This window comes from Belonocnema kinseyi, chromosome 4 (genome assembly GCF_010883055.1).
Source record: "Belonocnema kinseyi isolate 2016_QV_RU_SX_M_011 chromosome 4, B_treatae_v1, whole genome shotgun sequence".
Classification (NCBI taxonomy): Eukaryota; Metazoa; Arthropoda; class Insecta; order Hymenoptera; family Cynipidae; genus Belonocnema; species Belonocnema kinseyi.
This window is the reverse complement of record NC_046660.1, coordinates 103574788-103597357: the sequence shown is the minus strand read 5'-3', so window position 1 is coordinate 103597357 and position 22570 is coordinate 103574788. Positions and strand designations below refer to the sequence as shown.

Genomic DNA, 22570 nt, shown 5'->3' with positions numbered 1-22570 from the left:
GAAAATTAAGGCAGTTTCTTACCATGGAAATGAACATTCCTTATTTAACTAATGTCTTTTCTCTTAAAACAGTTTTTAATTTTACACCTTTCGATTTACAGCTTACATTCATCGTCTTCGTGATAAAATTGCAACCTATCGAATTATAATGCACTTTGTTCCAATGATAATTTTTCTCTGCCAAATTTTCCCGTGGAAAATTCCATTTTGCATTTCCTCGCTCTAAACCGTCCGGAAATGTGACTATAATTAACCAAATATTTTACAGTTAAATTGATCTATTTAACAAAACAACATTCAATTGAAGTTCAGCAACGTAAATGCATAGTGCTCCTGGCTTAAAGCCATTGGAAAATAAATTCAGAACAATTAGTAACTTTCTAGGCCATTCAAATTTACAAGATAAGAGAAAGCTTTTTTATTTATACTGGCTGATGAAGTTTACTATTTAATTTTATTTTCAAAAAGGTTTATATTATGGTTTAGTTTTATTTATATTCAGCGAGATCAAGCAGTATGCTATGATAAGATCAAGGTCTATTTGAATTTTGACATATAAATCAAATCAAACTACCCACCATTCACGCTTTTTGACTATTCAAAATTTCTGTGGGAAAATATAGCATTCCCTTGAAGAGACTGTTTCTTGTTTTTCCATCGCGACGTAATACCGCCAGAAAATGGATAAAGAATGGCTTATGGAAAAAGTATCTTTGTAAGTATCCGAAAATAGTAAAGAATTTGCGGCTCATTTGGTATCGACACCCATTGATCAAATAGTAAAATTCCTGTTAGTGGAATAAGAATGTTCATTTACATTATACTTCTCAAGTTCTTACCAAAAAGAGATATTGACAGAAACCAATCTTATTACGAAGAATAAATTTCTCCTTTTACGAGCCTTAATGTCCGCATGAATGATTATATTTCTGGCTTCGGAGAATCCATTCCAAGTATAAAGTGTTTACATTTGTTTTTCATAAAAACCTAGTAGATTATAGAGAATATAGCTTCCAGCAATATCGTTTTGTAAAATTTTATGGGCAAGAAGAGTAAAATGAACGTATTCTCATCTTATAAATTAAGACACAATTAATTCAAAATAATTTCTGAGTACGTCATTGAAGCGAAAAATATTATGAAAATGTATGAAGCAAGTAAAAAGCTGTGAGCTTTTTTCACTTTCACAACCTAAAAATATGAAACATATTTTCACTTTATAAAGACTTGAACTTATATGATGTGAATCTCTTTTATTATATTACGCGACCACTTTCTCAATGCTCTTAACTTACATTCGCTGCTGCAAATCGTGTTATTCTTTAATAGTAATATTTTATTTGAATTCACACGCTTAGATTTTGACGGAAGTGGCTAGGAAAATTGTTTAGAACTAACTAGCATTCACTCACCCAAACAAAATAAATTTCTTTCCATTATGCCTAAAAACTGCTATGAGTTTCTTCCAAAATCTTCCGTTTATTGATGTAACTCGCAGACAATTAATTTCTTATTTGATTTCAGGAGTCTTAGTTTTCTATTTTTATGCAAGTCATTAAACGTTAGATATGCTTATAATTGGAAAACTGTATTAATAATTTTGGTGTAGGGTAGGTCACACTGGTGCACGTGTTTTGGTTCTTTAAACTGTTAAAATAGTTAAATGAAATTTCCTATGCAAAGAGCAAGACATTTATATTTAATGCTTTATTTTTCTCAATACAAAACAGCTATTCTAATAGAAAACATTTTTTCATGACAGAGGCAAGATTTTTGCCGTTTTTGCTCGGTTTTGCTCTATCGGGAGAAAAAGTGGATTCTTACTTCCGCTCAAATGACAGCGCTCGAAAGATTGTATTTTTTGCCCACTTAACAGGCATTTTAAAACGGCCAAACTCATACTTCTGTCAAATATCCCAATTTGTGCGCAATATACTATTATGCATAGAAGCCCCACATACGGATAGGAATGTTACAGAACAAATGAAGGCATTTTGTAAATTCTTATAAAGATAAATGATAATATTTTTTATTTCGTCAGTAAGGAACTTTCAAATAATTGTACTAATTGATTTTATATTTCCATTTAATATTTTTACGCTGCGTTAATTCTTTATCAGAATAAGGGATATAAATATTTTTTGTAACTCGTTATCAAACGTAACGATTTTATTTTCTTATTTTCAATACTTGAAAATTGGTTCACGATAAAAAGTACATTATACATGCAGTACCATCCGAAAATATTAGACAGCCTGTTTTTCAAACATTCTAATTTTTGAATGCTACTAATCTTGCTGGAAAAGAAGTCACCTTTTCCAGATATTGTATGCCTAATTTACAAAATATTTTATAGGCTGAAAACTATTAAGAATAAACTATTTTAAATTTATAACTTAAAAGAATAAAAGTTTTTAAGTACAAAGTTGTGTTCTTTTCACAATAATGTGATAGCAAAACGAAGTGAATCTTAAAAAGTAATGTCAAAAGTTTCAGTAAACGCTTTCATTTTGATTATCTGTTTCCAATACTTCAATGTTAAATACTTTTAATGAGATTTTCTGTGGAAACAAAAAATACAAACTGCCTAAAATATACTTTTTTATTTAAGGCTGACACAAGATAGTATACAAATCTGAAACTAAGAGATCAAGGAATTTATTTGTCATGGATATAAATTTCACAGTGTAAGTAATGTAAGAGTTTTAAAAATAAATAATTTAGGAAATATTCAAAATCTTCTTGATTAAATAAAATCTAATTTTGGGATTTGCTCATGCTGACGAAATGATCTCCTATTTTTCACACTTTTCTTAGCACAATCTTCTTAGCAGTTACACATTTGCCAAAATCCCTGATTTTCAGTAAAATGCTATGACGCAAATTTTGAAAGTCGGTGTATGCAAACAAAAAAATTGGCGATCTTATATTTTCCGACAGTACTGTACATTATCGGAAAACACTTTTGGCCGCGATTTCCGCAGTTATATTTTTTTTTTGTTTTTTTACCGTATGTGGTGTTTGTTGTGCAGGAACGCCCACAACCACTACCACTGCTACAACGAAGCTGCTGAGAAAAATGGAGATCCAGGCGCTAGACAAGTCAGAACCAGACTTTGGCTATGGTGGTGGTAAGACTGAAATATTGCAACCCTGAACCCTGTCCTCAATTTACCAATCACCACCATGAGCCACCTGCATTTCCGAGACACTGCTCTTCGTTTAGAAACTTTGATATCGGTAGCAGAACTTCATATAGTATGCGAGGAATTCCAATTACAAAATTCTTCTTTTCTGAATCTCAACTCTTCTCGCTTAAGAGGTTACATCACTTTAAAATAACTTTTATAGAACCAATTCCCCTTGAAATAGTGGCCACACTCAATACTTTAATGTTGTAAGCCTCTTGGCGAGATTTCTCAATTACTAATTATTAACAATTTGTATGCTAACCTCTTAAAATCTGTAATCAATATTATCTTTTTGCTCTTTTTTGAAAAGAAAATAAGTCATTTTTTGCTTAACAGAATTTTACCAATCTTGTGAATTAAATTCAATTGAAAAGAAATCCGCTACCGATTCTGTAAAAGTTTTGAAACGTTTTGAAAGATGGAAGTCTGTCACAAAACTCTTGCATACATTTCTGAAAATGAGAATTATAATAAATGAATCGATTTTTTAAATTTTGTATGCTAGGTTTGTGCCATGACTTAAACGAAAGAAAATTGTGGCCGCACCTGCACGCACCCGCGTGTTTGGAAAATTTGTTGCACTCTTTCTTTGCACTCTTTAATTCCGTCAATTATTATTATTTTTATTTTTATTATGTCCAAAACTGTACATGTTTCTTTGAATTGCTCAAAAACTTTTCTAAAATTCAATAAAACACTACGCGCCTTACTGTATATTTTGTGTTCAACTTTCTGTTCTTCAGTGTTCTATTTATTATATTTGCACATTCCACATACTTCAAAGCACCTAATCGCACTGGTATGGGGTTTTAACTGCTATGCCTTTGAGTTTTTTGTAAACTAATGGCTGCATGTCAAATTTGCAAACGATTGAAGTTTTAATTTTATGCAAGCATGTAGTATAAAGATCTGCAATTAGGAATAAGAAATTTAGAAGAAATAAAAACTCAATAAATATGAAGATAGTAATAAACAAGACAAATTCAAATGATAAAAGAAATTAACAAAGTAGAAAGAAAGAAGGAAGGAAAATTATTTCGGGAAATGCGAAATAATTTTAAGTTACTTGAAGAAAATTAGATGTGTAAGTTTGATGGTTAGAAAAACAGAAAATCAGGTAGTATACTTTGATCTTGAAGATGGATCAAAGTGATATGCAGCAGACTGATACGCTTTGGATTAACATAATTCAGATTTAGTATCAAAATTATTTTACAAATTTAACAAAATTTAACAATTGTCAAGGTTTTTTTTAAAGAATTTCATAGGAATTCAGGACCTTTCGAATGATTTTTAAAAGGTATCCACAATATCTATGATATTTAAAAGATTTTTTTGTGATTCCAATACAGTTTTAAGAGAACTTTAGTAAATAAATAAAATAAAATTTCCAGGGAATTCTAGGGATTAATATTTCTACTGATTTCAGAACATATCAAAGATTTCAATAAATTTTAAAGCTTCTTTGGTATTTCAAGGGATCCGAGGAAATTTAATATTTAAGAAATTTTATGACACTATTTTGCATTTCTCAAATGACTTAGAGGCCTGAACAATTGAATTTGGCACATTAAGTAGTTCACAATTCAACTGTTGTGAATTATTTTTCTATTTCTGTCTGCTTGCTCGTTGTCAAATATAATATGCACCAATTTTAGAGCTTATCCCGTTTTAGGTTTCAGTTCTTTTTTTAATGGGATAGCTCTTTTGGAAGACACTTAGTCTGACAAGGTCTTTGGTGAGATCTTAAAAAAAAGCGACTGTCAGTTTCTGAGATCGTGAAGTTCGGCTTGTAGATTTTTTTATTTTCGAAACTGGATCATTTTCGTATTAAATGGAGAACTGAAATTAGCTGAAGTATTTTTGGTATCTCAGGATTCACTGCGAAGTGTCGGAAATAATTTAGAACTCTCTGGAAGTGGCGAAATGAAAGTGGCGAAATCAAAGTGGTGAATTGTAATTTTACCGAACTACAATCACTTCAATTGTACAGCCTTTGACTTTGTTTCCCATCGTCAAGATGAAGTTCTACTTTTGTCCGAGCTTCTACTTAGAATTCTGGTGACTGGCTGACAGTCTGTTCCTAACTTTCCTACCCTAACTGAAATTTGGTGGCTCTCACGAGACTAATACAAAGAGACCTCGCAGGTTGAATCTGCGTAAGCGAAAATTCACATACCATTTTCCTACGAGAACTGTAGAGGAAACTACGGTTTCTATAGTACTTTAAATTATTTTGCAGAGTGAGGATATTGCCTACTGAAACTGAATTGAATAACTCAAATTTAATTATTTTTTCTTTAGATGTTCAATACAAACTAAATACCTTGAGCCAAAAAATAAGTGGGAAATTAGTCTTCACTTTCGAAGTAAATATAATTTCTTAAAAATAATTACTTTGATAAATACCTGGATATGATAATAAGCACAGTTTCAGGCATGAACTGCAGTGGCCTTGACCTTAAGTCCAAGGTATCTTAACGTAAACAGTCATGGTTACATGAATCATTACTGTTGGATTTTGGACGCATGGCACCACCTGATGCAACTCATACGCTGAGATTGCAACGTCATGCTGTTTGTCACGCTTGACTAAGCACCGCCTCTCTTTCGGCACCGCACTTCCCGCATCACCAACATGCGGAAGACATTAATTCTAGGAATACTGTAAAGCTCAGGTTTCTAATTCCGGGCTCGAGTGTATAAAAAATCTTAGGTTTTCGGATAGCATGTCAAAAAAGTTGCTCAGAACATTAAAAAAATCTAAATTACTTAAGTGTGGAATCATATTTTTGTGAAAATAGCTTTGGTGTTGTACATGTATATGCATTTTTCATCGCTTGACGAAAAAGAATAAACATTCCGATTGATTTATTCTTAACTTACCAGTATGTACGTTATGATATTTTCATCATTTCATTACAAAGCGACTTCGCTCTGAAATATTAATATTTGTAAAAAACAATTCTGCCATGAGAAATAGTTCTTAAAAACGTTTATTTTGTAAAATTAACATATAATTATTATCACAAAGAAAAGTTATCAAAAAGGAAAACTACAGCGACATGTACTTTTTTAGAGAGAATATATTTCAAACGCACATTTCCTGCAAATATTACTAACCTAAGTTTAACCTTCTGTGATTATTTAGAAGTTATGGCAGGTGAGTTGGATGCATATATGTATATGTTAATAGAGTTTGGCATATTTCAAGACTAGTCTCTGGGGCCCTATCCGGGTATCCGCATATTTCGTTCTGATGAATTTCCTAGAGGGATTATTTCGAACTACACTTCAGTAATTTTCTACTTTTCTAAAAAATTACCGATCCCTTACGCTGGATTTCAAATAAATTGATTTATTTCTCGCAAACTTTCCGATATATAAATAAGCTCTTTTATGTTATAACATTTTTAAGAGTATTTTGGAGTCATCTAGAACAATGTTTCTGAAAATTGGGAGATCCTAAAGTACTCTAAAACATCCCTAATTTCATAATAATCTTGAATATTCTCGCAAACTGAACATTTCAGACTATTATATAAAATTGCAAAACATTTAAAAATAGCATTACATATTTCAGAACACTTAAAAGATTGTTCAGGCATGCAAAAGATTGAACCCTAGAAATTTTTTAATAAATTGCAGAATACTGAAGACATTTAAAGGATGTTTGAAATTATGTTGCAAAAAATTTAGAGCACTTTTTTCTACGGTGTAAACAATGTTTTTCCAGGTCAATTAGGCTAAAGCACACCATTTTTATCCAATTCAAACGTTTCTTGAAACAAAATGTTAAATAAATTTCAAAAGCTTTGTGCAAGTCGATCTTGACATTTTTATTCTATTCATTTTTTATGTATTAAAAAAGTTGGCAATTTTTAACATGTTTATTTTTATATTGACAAATTAATAAGTAGAAGTGCTACTTAAAAATTTTAAATACTTTGAGACTTTATTTTACAATTTTTTGTTCAGGATGTGCGTAAAGTCAATGCTTAGTTACCATTTTTTGAAAGTTCGAAATAAATATCGATGCTATAAAGAAATTTAATAAACTTTAGGGCAAAAATACTTATTTTTCCAATTTTACAGACATTTGTCATCTGTTCAACGTAATCCAATTTGAATTACTTAAAAACATTTTTTCCTGGTGATACTACCAACCCACAGTAATTGATTATCTTGGGAAAAAATTCACAATTCCACTACTTGTTAAGAAATAGATGTTGCTTTTTATTATCAAATCGACTTCTAGTGAATAAAAAAAGTCCATATTTCTTAGAAGACCTTGTCAGGCAACAATAGTTATTATATTATTAAATAAGTTTTATAAACAATTAAAGATTTTTGTCAAGTTGAAACCAGAATATTTTTTTTGTGGATACTCTGAATAACATAGCCATATACCTTTCTTATGTGATTTTATCAATAAGCAGCAGTTTTTTTAACAATTGCATAAAGAAATTCGCGATTTCGTCATTTTTTGAAAAGTGAGTAAGGGTTCTACATGCTATCTAAATTTAACTGTCTATGATAGCTTTAGTTGCAGTGCTTGTAGATGTAGCAGTCTTTAAATTTTAACTCTGTATTTGTATTATTTCATAAAATGTATGGAAATAAACAACACATTTTTCAGCCTGACAAAGTCTTAAAATAAATAACGTCGTTTCTGAGTCATTGGTAGTGAAAGTGCTATTTCACTTATTGATTTGTTAATATAAAAATAGGAATTGTCTACCTGGATAGAAAAAGTCTAGATATTTGTACCGCAATTGCGGTATATTATTTGCAAGCAGTGTATTCACATATATGGTTTACAAAATAAAATGTAAAAATGTGAAGTTTCTTATTTAATAAAAAGTGTATAGACAAAAATTTAAAAATAGGCGTTCAGTTGGAGAAAAAGCACTTTTTTTGGACAAAAATCGACTGACAGTGCAATTATTAGCGGATTTTGATGTTTCTTATTTAGAAATGACCGTAAAGCTTTCGGGTATAACATTTAGCTGTGAAATTTTTATTTTGACTTTACGAAAATTTGTTATTTAACAAAAAACTCACAACTTTTCATTGCAAAACTTTTCCATGATACCATTTCTTCTAAGACTTTGAAATTCATTTTAAAAAAGTTGTTAAATCAAATTAAAAACTAACTACAAATAATTTATTAGTGAGATACAGTAACAACAAACATTTCAATAATGTTATATACAAATTAATTAACAAAAGTCATTTTTTCGTGATTTGCTTTTGCATAAAGTATCTGAGATAATGATGTACGCTTACAATAAGTTAAGAATAACTAATAATTGCTATCAATTTAAACCATTTTTATAAACAAATGCATATTTTGACAATTTTTTGATAAAAATGCTTGATTTTTTATGGAATCAACTTAAAATGTTTTTCCTAAGACTCCTTGCTATCATATTTTTCATATTGACCAAAAATGTTAATTATTTAAACAATTTTTATAAACAAATGCGCATTTTGACGATTTTTTTCATAAATAGGCTTGATTTTTTTTGCGGAATTAATTCGAAACAGCTTAAAAAAGAATCTATGCTATCAGATTTTTAATTGTGACAGAAAATAATTATTATTTAAACAATTTTCATTACCAAATACACATTTTTAGCATTTTTCATGAATAGGTTTGATTTTTTTTTAGAAATCAATGCGAAATATCTTGAAAAAGAATCCTAGCTGTCATATTTTTTAGAGTTACCTGATATGTGATAGCAAGCATTATTTTTCTAAAAATGGACCAAAATCTAGTAACCGCCCAGTTCTTCATGAATCGTAACATTTTTTTTAATGTTCGGAAAAACTTCTGGTAGAAGTTCACACGGTGCAAACTTGGTTTTATTTACACAGACATTTTTGGTTCAAGCTTCAACGCATTATCCACAATAAAAGATACATAATTACAGAAAAACAACTTAAACTTCAAATGCATGCATCCATGTTCCCGTAACCCCCACATCTATTAACTGCAAAACATTTCATAAATCATTAACCTTAAGCCTGTAAACTTCAAATGTGCATTTGTTTATAAAAATTGTTTAACTAATTAATATTTTTTGGTCACTACGAAAAATATGATAGTAAGGAGTCTTAGGCTAAACATTTTAAGTTGATTCCGCAAAAAAAATCAAGCCTTTTCATTATAAAATGGTTAACATGTGCATTTGTTTATAAAAATCGTTTAGATAATTAAGATTTTTCTGTCACTATGAAAAACATGATAGCAAGAAGTCTTAGAATAAACATTTTAAGTTTATTCCGCAAAAAAAATCAAGCCTTTTCTTAAAAAATGGGCAAAATGTGCATTTGTTTATAAAAATTGTTTAAATAATAAACATGTTGTGGTCACTATGAAAAATAAAATGGCAAGGACTCTTAGGCTAAACATTTAAAGTTGATTCCGTAAAAAAAAAGTCAAGCCTTTTCATCCTAAAATTGTCAAAATGTGCATTTGCTTATAAAATTTTTTTGAATAATTAACATTTTTTGGACACTGTGAAAAACATGATAGCAAGGCGTCTTAGGAAAAACTTTTTAAGTTGATTCTGCAAAAAAATCAAGCCTTTTGATAAAAAATGGTCTAAATGTGCATTTCTTTTTAAACATTTTTTAAATAAATGGCAATAATTAGCTATTCTTAACTTATTGTAAGCACACATCATTATCTGAGATACTTAATACAACAGCTATGGATCAAAATCAGCTAATCATTGCAAATCACGAAAAAATGACTTTTTTAAATTACTTTGTTGATAAAATTATTTTTAAAATGTTTTTTACTCTAACCCACTAATAAACTGTTAATAGTGAGTTTTTACATTGATTTATGACCTTTTTAATGAATTTCAAAGACTTCGAAGAAATAGTATAATGGAAAAGATTAGCAACAAAAAGTTGTGAGTTTTTTGTTAAATAATTAATTTCCATTAAGTCAAAATGTAAATTGCACTGTTAAATGTTCTACTTGGAAGCCTTACGGTCAATTCTAAAAAAATTAAAATCCGTTAATGATGGCACTGTCAGTCGAAGTTTGTCCTAAAAAATGTGCTTTTTCTCCCACTGTGCGGCGGAGGCGGCAGTGTTGTCAACATACATTCCAGATTAAGCATTTCATTCTAGTGTTTTGGGGATTGATTATGTATGATTTCACATTTCTCTTTTATTCCTATTTTTCACATGTCATTGTTTTTGTTGTCGAAAAATGAAAGTTTGGAGATGTATACTTCGTTAGAAAATAGTTGTGTATCTTCTACTTAGTGAAAATAATTAAATCTGTCCCGAAGGCGATTCCAACATTTAGACATAAAGACCAGTGGAAGAAGTTAATTGTTGCGATTGTAACGAACGGGAATGACTGCACGTACATGCGAGGCACGTTCTCGCTTGCATTACCGAGTGATTTAGCAAACCTAGCGTGCCGTCATAGTACTATACTAGGTACAGAGGGAACGTAGGAGCGGAAACCGTGTCTCGCATGATAAAGAATCAATCTGATTAGTTTTGCATTGAATGTTCTCTCTAGCTGGAATTTAACTGGAATGTCTTGACTAGATTCGTATTAAGTCTGCTCTGCGGACCTGATTGATCCAAAGCAAGAATCGCTCTAATTCTTTCTCTGATGCTAAACTGTACCTGTGCATTGTATGTGAATTGTGATAAAAAGAAAAAATATGAAAATTACAGTTAAAAAATGTTATCTGTTTAATGGTTAAATAGGTGAATTTACATGTCTTTTTAGGGTTTTATAGTCCCGGACTAAAAACCAGCTCAATTTCGGTCAGATCTAAGTCCGTCCGTGCGTATGTCCCTAATACTGTTTTCCTAACGGGCCTCTATCCTCTAAACCCCTCCTTCTTAATGAGATTCGACCTATCCCTTGTGACACAACTCATCTCATCTAATCTAAGATAACCCACCGGACCCCATCCATTTAATAAAGCCTTACCTTACTTTATTACCTTTAATAAAACTGTTGCGATCACAACAAGCATCCTAGGGGAGTCCAACCCATCTATCAAGACCCCTTTTGTCACTTGGAACACTATTATCCTATGGGGACACCACTAAACCAACAGGGCGCCACTTGTACCGAGCGATCTCCAATCTTTATCTTAAAATCGTTCCTATCCCTTCGGACCCCTGTTATCCTTTTTCTCTATTCCTCAGGACTCCCATATATATTAGGATATGATTGGACCGGATTCGCAAAACCCATTTGTCCCTCGGGACCCAATCTATCCCTCTGGACCGCCGTTCTTCGGGACCCCCTATTATCAAACCGGGCTACACCGATTTATCGGGACCTATTTATCTCCTGGAACTCGATAGGGACATAAATTAAAAAGTAGAATAAAATATAATGTCTTGCTTAAACTTCTGGACAGTCGATGCGTTTATGTACGTTTATAAATCGGTTGCGTCTAAACGTGCGGATCGGGTAAGGTGAATGGGACATGGATTGTGCCTGGACGTGTAAACTCTATCAAATATGAAAAGTAAAGATTTTAAATAATGCATTTAAATAGACTGTGTCTAGGCCCCCAAAAAAATTAAGGGAAGTTTGGGAAGAAGGGTTTGGAAAAGGGCATTGACTAGTCTAGTGATCCTTTCTTGCAAGTAAATATTGCCTCTTGGCTTATTTTTTACATGAAGCATTGAAAATGGATAGTTTCAGCAATGAAGTTTTCAAAAGTAAACAATTTCAAATTGAGTTTATATTTCGGGCATCATTTTTCAAGTATGCGCCATAAAAAATCAAAGTATTTCTATGTCAGTAAAACTTAGCCAAAATATCCTATTTGATTGTAGTTTGTGAAAAAAAATTTTCATTTGGATAAATATTTACCAAGGCCAAGGGAGAGAAAATTTTGAGATTTTTTTAAATATCGTCAATTTCCGAAATTTTTAATTCTAGTAGGAGCAAAAAAATTGTCTATTCGAGTTTCGAGGAATATTTTCATGTACTTATATTAATCATAAGAATTAAATAAAAGTTTGATTTTAGAAATATAGATCAAAAACAATTTTCACATTTTTCGGATAAGATACATTTTTGTCTTACAATGCGACTTAGGTTTTTCTTTTAAAAAACCTGATAGTTCATAAGCGAGATTTTCCTTTTTTTTGTGCACAGTAAGTGATAAGTTGATTTTGAGATTATAGCATTAATTTGGGCAATTTGTAATTCTTTTAATGCAAAAAGTAATGTCTATTATATTTTTGATAGGTTCTTTACGCTGTTTTAATTAATTGTAACTATTTTTTGAAAAAATGAATATTTGATCTTCAAAAATGAATGACAAAAGTAAACGAGACTTTTTCATTAACGGAAACTCTTTAATTTTTTTTGATAGAAAGAAAGTTGGGTTTTTTGCTCAAGAAGCTTGAAATTAAAAAGTAAAGTTTACAGAGCACGTAAGCTTTATTTTTGAGAATAAAAAACGCAAATTTTACTTCTGCATATAAATATTCTAATTGAAAAAACCTAAACTCTAGCCTGAAAAAGCTGAAAAAATTTACCGGGATTATGGTAGAAAATATTTTTTATTGATATGAAAAGAGATTTAAACCAGCAAAGGTGTATTCTCAGAAACGCCTCAACGTTCATTTTCATAAAAAAATCCCATCTATTCACCTCTAAGTTTTTAAAGGGAACACAGAATAAAATAATGATAAAATTTATTGCAGGAAATTAAGGAGATAGAGTTTTATTCAGAAAACTTCGCGTTTTTCATAACACATGTGTTGTTGTGGAAAAAAAAAGAAAGTTTAACCGATATTTGGTTAAAGTTTATCCTGTAAAGTTAATTTTTTTACAGCGAATCTTTCATCGGAAATCGATGTGATGTTTATCTTCTGTTTTTTTCTGTGAAAAACATAAACTTTCTTTTGAGGGAAAAAATATATATTGCATGTCCAAAAATATTTGAATACATATAAATAATAAATTGAAAGAAAAAAATCCAAGACCTTAATTGGTCTCTTGAACCGGAGTAAAAAGTGAGTATGCATGATTTTTGGTGAAAACTCATTTTCATAAATAACTGGACTTAGAACCGTTTCGCTATCCCTGCTTCAATTGCACGAATGAGGCAAAGCGTTGTTTTAAACAGTAGATTATTGGGGAGAATTGTTTTACTAGGCAGAACTTTATATTATATATTTTATTTGTTATTTAGTTATTATATTTTTTATATAAATATTCATGCAAGAGAAAAATTAAATAAATGAACTATACTTTTTTAAAAAAATGAAAAATGCTTCACTCATACCAAAAATGATCCAGTATTCTGTGAAATAGTGTTGTATTTTTATGAAATAAATAAAAATATTTCTTTAAATGATTTTCTCAACGATTTATACAATTTTTTTATTTTTAATGTTACGGAAAGGAAAGTTAAACGGTGCGTCAAAACTCCCATCGAAAGTCCATCGACATTTCCATTAGATTATTAGATGCGCATATAGCTTTATCTATTATTTCACAATGCTTATTAAGCCGAACCATTCACCTCCATAAAAAATGCACTTAATCGGTTGCAAATTGTTCCTGTAGAAAGAATTTAAGCGTCTTTTATAAAATGAGGCTGATTGGACGCACCGTTTAGCTTTCTCCACTTCAATTTAAAACTTAAATAAGTTAGGAACTGAAAGATTTTAATTTGAGAAGCTGAAAATGTTTAATGTAACATAATAAATAATGTTAAATCATGAATTAACTCAAAGAACCCTAGTTTCGTATGTCATAAATGAAGCTTTCTAATTTCTCATTTTATCAAAAGAAGACTTACAGCAAGAATGGTGAAAAATACAAAGGTTAAGACAACCTGTTTACAGACTAAGTATTGCTTCTACACTGTTAGGTACTTTTCGCAGGCGAAGTAAATAGTTTTATTTCGAATCGACATTAATGGTTTTCCGAGGGCGGCTTCAATCAAGTGAAAAGTTAACGGGACTCTTGCTCACTAGTCGAAAGCTCGCCGAGTTTTCTGCTAATGTAATTTCTTGTTTTTATACATCCCCTTCTTCACTCGACCTTTTTTCAACTCAAGTGTAACTGAATCCCTCGTCTTTACTTGCCCGTATTGAACGAATCCGCCCACCCTCGACATCAACCACCCCCACGTTGCCTTTTCCACTCCCTGTTTTTCGCCCTCACTCCATCGACATTCAACTTTCAACAGAAGTCGAGACGCAAACGCTTCATGATTTTCTTATCATTTTACGAAGGCTGCTACCACTTTTGCGAATGAAAGTTTACTGTACTGCTGCGAACGGTTTCTCATGTCCTGCGAAAGGAATGGTATCCAACCGTTTAAAAAGTGAAGAATGGACCATTGTAAGTCTATAGACATTTATTTTGCATGCCTCAGGGAAACCTCATGGCAGTCGATGCGTTGTGTTGACCAGCTTTTATTTTCTGGACAACGGACGCTTTAACTGATATGTTTTCCCCCTTAGAAACGACTTTTCAAGCTTCTGTCATCAGAGAAAAAAGTTTCGAGATCACTTTAATTCTAGGAAGTATAACACATTGCTTAAACATGTTCAAATAATGGTAAAATGAAAGTCAGGCTAAAATACTACATTCCTTTGCTGCCAGTGCATTCAGAGATATTCTTGTACATTGTTTCAGAGCTGGTCTTTTTCTGGAAGATATGAAACAAAGTTTAGAGCGATTACACTTTTTCCCATGATATGATAGAATATTAAAGAGGTAACCAAATCTAATGAAAACTATTAGGTACATTCTTTGAAAAATAGATATAAAAATTCAGTGAAAACATATCATTGTGCTACGACTAGGAAAACCCGTCAATTGTCAACGAATACTGCTTTAACGCGCGAGCGAAGCGAGTGCGGCAAGAATGAGAGTACACAAAGAACCATTTTCCATAAGTGACACAAACTATTTTGTCCCTTAATAAGGCGAAATGCAACTTTTTTGGTCTGAAAAAAGTTGGTAAAGTTCGCGATTTCTCAATTTATTGACCTTGTCGTAAAGCGCCCATCTGAGTTATACATGACTACACGTGACGGCTTATTCAATCACACATTGACGAAAGAGCATAACTTTCTCCCACTGTTTCACGTACTTTTTCCATGTGATAGGAAATTTTTTCTCACTAGTGGGAAAAACATGCTATTTTGCAACGCTCACATAAACGATTGAGAAATCGCTTATTTTGCCCACTATTTTCAGGCGATAAAACCATCTTTTTCGCTTACGTGTTAAAAAAAATCGTTCAATGTATCTACAGTCTTTAATTTTCAAGGTTTCATTGACAAAATTTAAGTTTCGACCTAAATGAATGTTGGTGTTCTAAAATAACTTGATAATTCAAATCATTTGATCCTAATTTTTCATTTTTCTTGTATTATTAGAAAAATAGATTTTCAAAACATTTTTTCAACATAGTAAAGAAATTATGGACATTTTTTCTCAAAAATTTCGAAATATTGGTTGCGTTTCTTTTCTTAGATTGGGATAGTTGTATGCAATTAAAAATGTTCCTTTCTAGTTGAGTGTAGATGTTTCAAGATTTTTCGTTTAGTCGGAAAATATTCCAAATTTTCTAAATGTATTGTACTTAGTGTTATTCGATTAGTTATGGAATAAAATGGAGACTAAATTTTTTTTCGAATTGGGCAAAGATTCTATGCTCAAGTCACACAATCATTTTCTACTTTTAAATTAAAAACGCGTATTATCAAAGAACTGTCGAAATGTTCGCTATAAGTGTGGTTTTTAAGTTCATATAATGTTTTTATAACATTTATTGTTCTGTTTTGAAATCTGTTAAAAAATGTTTAAAATTCCACAAAATAACAAAATGGAAACGGTTTATGTAAAAATGTTCTAATTTGATTTCCTCAAAAAACCTAACGTGTCTTTTCTTTTAATTATTTTCATGATTAGTCTTAATGTAAAGAGAATATCTGATAATGAGTCTCTCCTGTACTCATGCATTGAAGAGGACAGATTTTTTATGTCTGAAAACGAAGTTCATGTTTTTTATTCAAACAGCGCAAGATGTTAAAACTTTTTTCTACCTCGCGTTATTTTTCAACATTTTTCGAATACACACAAACACACAGGCGCATATTTAATCCTTGGAAATACAAATTTTCTCAACAATAAAACGTTGTAGCGTCATAAAAAATAAAGAAGGTAATTTAACAGTTTAAATAACTTTTCATAAAACTTTTCCCATTAATATCGGTATTTCATGACATTAAAAAATGGTATTGTTGAGAAAGAAATAAATCTTGAAAGATTTTATAAATAATTTCACAAAAGTCTCTAAAAAAAGCGTGTGATAGAAAAATAAATAAAGAGATATTTTTCTATGAGTTTTAAGGAGAAAAAATTTGGTTAATCTGAATTTTTTCTGTCTTGTTTCATTTTGCTCAAAAACTCAAATTTTCGTTTTTCAGGAAAAAAATACTATTCATATAATATTATCCATTTTGTTTTTTCTTTAACATAGCTTGTATGGACAAATATTTGAAGTTTGAATTATTTGGTGAAAAAAATTGTTCTTTTCGTCCTTTTTATTTAATGAAACCTCTAGCTTTCTATTTCTGAAAGTATTTCACTTTTGAAAATTGACATAATATTACTTGACACTTCACAGTAGCTTGAACTTAAAAGAAATTTTCCTCCTCTCAACCTGTGTAAAAGTTACTTTAAATTCCGCTGCGAACTTCTAAAATAGAGTTTCCCACTGCAAAGAAAAAAAGTTATCTCTCTCCGTTCGTATCGAAAACAAAACGCTTGGGCATCCCAGAAAATCTTTCTTGGGAAATAACATGAGATTTGGGGGTGAATGCATGCATTCCTCTGAACCGTGGATCGATGTTAGACGGAGACGAAGACGAAGAGTGAATCGCCCGTGAGAAAAGTAGATTGAATGTTTTCGTTCACAAAGTCGGACAACTTATTTTCAATTTCAAAAAGTATCAACCCATCAAGTATTTTTAGGTTTCATGAAAACCTTTTTGGTTCGATTAGAATCCTCAATAATATCATTAGTGAGTGTTTCATTTTAGATAATTAGTTTTCCGATAATTACATCAGTTCATGACTAGCAGAACTTTATTGCATGCAGGACTTTCATTCAGAGTGTTATCGGTACAGAAAGAAATATATACATTCAAATTGTTTAATTAGAATAAAGTATAATGTAAATATATAAACGGGACTACCTTATAATTAACTTCATGAGTTTTCCGAGTGGGTTTGAAAGGTACCATCACTAGTTTGTTACTTATTCTTCATGTAGTTCTTTTAACACTCGCACCATGATGAGAAGCTATTGTTTTTATGTGAAAACTTACTATTGTAGATAGGGAGCCTCCCGATGGCTGAGACGATAGCGCTCTAGGCTCCTATGTAGGACTGAGGTTGGACCCTCGAGCCAATACCAATGGAAATTTTTTTATGTACTTCAACCTGGGCTTTGGGTGGTTCGGACAACACCTTAAGCTGATGTGTTGATTACCGCAGAAAAAGGATGGTTTTACGTACCAAAGTGTTGGCTCTCCATGTCGAAGAGACTAACCTTGGGGTCGAAGTCAATTTTTGAGACGACTTGGAAATGAGTCAGCGATCTCTTTGCGCTTGAGACACCTACGGGGGACTCTTTTGCCCGAGGCTCTTACGGGGACTTTTGCTCGGTGGGTCGCTGAAAAGTTTCGAGTAAGGAACACACACTCATATACAATTGCATAACACACCAGAAAAGTGCTTCAAATCTGTGCATATGTAACTGACGACCTCCGAAAAATCGCCCTGTCTACCCTAGTCTGTGACCGTATTTTCTCCTGCGCCCTGCTAGGGAGGCTGCCGAATGGCAGAGTGGATGAGGATCATTTTGCGACAGCAAAGCAGGACGTCATTTACTATGCGATACGTACACCTGGCACCTGATAGGTATATTCTCAGAGTGCTGATAACAACGAATATGTCCAGATCCAAAAACACCCGGCGAAGATGGTCGAATTCGAAATACTGCCTTGAGAATAAACACGGTTGTGGCGCAATAGGCATTATAGCTTAAGCGCCAGGGGGAGCTTCACGCCCTCTGCCCCCATTTCAACAAACGCAACTAGCTAATATCGCGGATTTCTTCAAATCTTTACGTTTCAAGACCCCTTGAATCTGAAAAAACTGTTTTCAAAATGGTGTATGTCTGTCGTTGTCGTGGGTATAGTTTTTGAAAGTCTAATCGGATTAGGTTGAAATTTACTCGAAAACTTTTAAGTCAAGCAACGAGCGATATGAAAAATGCAAATAAAAAAAAACGTTGCTTTTTGAAACCCCAACAAGAATTTCATAAGTTTTAAATTTTTTCGAAAATTCTATAATTTAAATTTTGATTGCACAAAAAATAATTTAAAAAACCATTCATTGTGCGGAAAATGTATGCAAGATTCCAAAAAATGAATCAACAAATCAACAAATATAATCTTTTGGACAAACGACACAAGCTTCGAAAAAAAGTAATGAGCTAGAAGCTGTTCAATTAAAAAGAATACAAATTTGTTATTAATAATTTTTGATAGAATCCGTGATTTTTGTTTTTTAAGTGAAAAAAAAATTAAAAATGAAAAAAATAAGGATATGTGCAAACGGTAAAAAACGACACAACTTGCAATAAAATGTTTAATAACAAATTCGTTTAAATAGAATGCGCACTTCTTTTAATTGTAAAAAACAAAACAACCTAGTATGCAAAAAATTAAGGATGTCCTAGAGACGTCTTTGGGACATACCTAATATGTATTTTATAGCATGTATTTTGATCATCCTTGGGATGCTCTTAAAACGTCTAATGTCAGTACGAAAGATGTCCCGAGAACGTCCATGTATTTAAGACGGTTTTAGGTCATATTTAGGACATTGGACATCTTAGAGACGTTGATAAAAGTCATCATAAAAAAAAGTTCTGACATTATTTTACAATATCTGAATTAGCAGCACCAGGCCGAAGTACAGAAATAAATACAACATACTTCTGATATAATAGATTTTAACATAATGTAGAAAATTTCGCGTTTTCGAGAAAATTGAACGTAAAGCGCTAGATACGTGATGAAAATGTGTTCATTAAGGCTGAAGGAACTTTAACAAAAGAAAATTCACAATCACCAAATTACAGTTTTCTATGCTTTGATCTTTAATTTTGAAAAGTCTTTGCACAAATTTGGGGAAAATGCAAAGACCGAGCGCGTAGCGCGAGGTAACTGCTCATCGAGCTCAAGGCGCCAGATAAACATTTTATCGAGCGCAAGGCGCAAGAACCAACAGTGTGCACCTTCGGCGCGCGTAAACTTGCTGATTCCCTGCCCAGCGCGTGAAAAGAAAATGCCCGCGCAGCGGGAAGATTTTCTTGTCTTCTCTGAATAATTGATTTTAAATTAGGTTAGTAGTCGAAAGCATTTAAAATTTAGGGCACGGCTAAACATATAAAATCGATAAGTTAATTTTATTAAGAAACAAATATTTTGTTACGGACTCTTTGTAAAATGGAATGCGAATGAATGAATGAATTTAAGTGCTGTCTTAATTATCTTGAAGACCTGAATTTATATATCCTGCTAATGGTAAAGATGTCAAGATAGAATATTAAAATGAAATTGTAGGCTAATGCAAGAAACGGAAAGTAAATAAATTATATACGCTTAATTCTTATTAAAAGATACAATTACAAATTTGAAATCTTAAAAATCTACTGAAAAGTTTATTAATAGTCAAATATTCACGTAGTTATATATATATTGAGAGGGAGAGAGAGAGAGAAAGATACAAGATGACCTTACAGTTGCTAATTATCCCTATAACGTAATCTAAAATCAAATTTGTGATATAGATATCCAATGCCGTGTCCATCGAATACTATCATGATCTACTAGAATAAATAGGACAATCTAGAGTAGTGAAATGAGTAATATTCAGCCAAAGACATTTGTCTGTCTTTTTTTTCATTAAGAAAATTACCATACCTTCTGTTTATAGTTCTTATAAATAAAATTATGTGCAGATGTCTACATAAAAGCTGCTTTTTCCTCTAAAAAGATGGTAAATCCGGTGAAAATAAAATTCATTTCTTTAAAGTTAGTCTTTTTATATCACGAACTTTGTGCTGCAATAAAATTACCCTAAAGTGAACTAAATAAAAATTATTTCCAAGTTATTCTGGATTGTGCCTTCCACGGAGAGACTAATAAAAACAAAGCCATAAACTGAGACGTAAAGAAATATAAATCCACGATATACGTAGATCTAGACGCTGAGTAGATGACCCAAAATCGTAAACTAAATAATCAAAATAATAGTTTTAGCATAGTGAACTCTTGCTAAAAAAGGGGCGAAAATGATTTTATTTTTCGGTTAACAAATTCTATAAAAATCTTACATACTCACCTGACATTGTTTGTATATTGAAGATTAAAGATCACTCTTAAGAGCTTCTATAGTGTTACCTACGAGGTTCTTAAGCACGTTTCGAAGGTTCAGAGCCGACCTCCTTGGTGTTTTTCTTCTTTGTCATACTACGTTTATTGATATACCAGCGAAAATTTTAAAATAATCGTAGTTTGCTATAGTTTCTTCCGTCTTGTAAATGTGTCACGTTCCTGGGAGGGAAACTTGACTTTTATAGATGCTTACATTTTTTTATGTTTCACAAATAAATACTTGACTTTGCTCTCCTCCTATTCTTTTCGATATTAGTCCTCTTAAAGTATATTTTATTGCTTCTTGAAGAAATTTCTAAAGAATTTTACCATTTTATTTACTTTATTCTAGATAAAATGTGACGTAGACGGAATATCTGATACGGAGACTGTTTATATCATTCTCTATAGTGTTATTATGAATTCCGGTAACAATTAGAGATTTCGAGATTAGAGACTTTAACAAGAAATCAAATACCACAATTTCATATAACCTCTACCTACTGAAGTCGTATGGCAAGGAACGAGCCAATAATGGGGGGGATTCATTTGTCTACGAGTCGAGTTAGTCTAGGGGGATGTTTATGTAACTTTTTAATTTGAATGCCTTTTTTCGAAAGTTGGGATATATTAAGCATTACATAGAGATTATGGTCTAAAATGGACCATTAGGTAAAAAATAAACAACTCATACGTGTATTTTCTACATAGTCAAAACAAAATTTTAGCGGTTTTCTCTATTTTTAACTTGACAAAAAGTAAAGTTTACCTTATTGTTTGGACACAAATATATTTTCTTCACAATCACTAGTACTACACTGAAAAAAATGGTTTAGCTGTCTTAGCTAGACGTTTAGCTGAATCTCGTCTTTTTAAAAAATATAGCTGTGTTACCTACATTTCTATATGTGTTACCTCAGTGGCGTAGCCAATGGAGGGGTTTTGGGTGTTAGAACCTCCCCTTGACGATGGATGAAGCATATCTACTTTCTTTTTTTATACCGTCTCAGTCCTCCGTTTATCCGATACACCTTCCTAAAATACTTCCCCGCCAAATCTGACAGGTGATAAATAGAATAGAACAGAAATTTTCCAGAACCCTAATAAAACTATTCATTTTTGAAACACAAAATGTGAACCGTGATCATCTAAAGTTTAAGCTTAATAATATTTCTATAGAAAATATTCACATAACGAAACCCCAATAAAAACTAGTATCTTAAATCTATTTTCCTAAACTATAAAACCAAAATTTATTGCATATTATAAACGAGCATAAATGGCAGGTAATCTATGGTACTCAATGTAAAATGAAATTAATAGCCATTTTCAAAAATGAGTTTCTCAGAACACAATTTAATTAAATAGATTTGAAAGGAAAGCAAAAAAGTGTTTTATTTGCTTGAAAGTAGACACTTTTAAACTGTCAGTTGTAGGCAATGTGTCGACGAGGATCAGTAGAGAGAACACCAGCAAAACAGACGAACATGTCAATACTCAATATTTAAAAATTAAAATAATGTAAGTTTGTATTTGTACACAACACAATGTCATGCAAGCGAACTGCTGGCATTATCATGTGGAGAAGATATAGCGAAAAAAACAGCGTGCTCAACCAATCAATCAGAAAAATTTTAATTTGGGAAATTCAGAAAATGTGCATACAAACCCTAATGTATTTCTCAGTGATATTGGATCCTTTAATGTCTATCAAATTTCTTTGAAGAAAAAATTTTTACACTGAACGAGCCGAATAGCAAATGTAGTTAATATTGCTGAATTATTTATTATATAATTGAAAACATTGGAATATAAAATAATACTATACTACATTGAACTATTGATATTAATATTATTGTGATTATAAGATTGACCAAAATATAAAATAA

General features: G+C 31.5%; 1 protein-coding gene across 2 annotated transcripts in view; it reads left to right on the top strand.

The window, feature by feature from the left end:
• The window catches only part of LOC117171853, a 261588-nt gene that overhangs the window by 173225 nt on the left and 65793 nt on the right, over positions 1-22570 (top strand). The window contains exon 5 of one of the 2 annotated variants that reach the window (XM_033359488.1): positions 3033-3131. The exons of the other annotated variant lie outside the window; for it this stretch is intronic. Within the exon in view, the coding sequence (XP_033215379.1) occupies positions 3033-3131 (99 nt within the window). The remainder of the gene's footprint in view (positions 1-3032; positions 3132-22570) is intronic. 2 annotated transcript variants of the gene reach the window in all.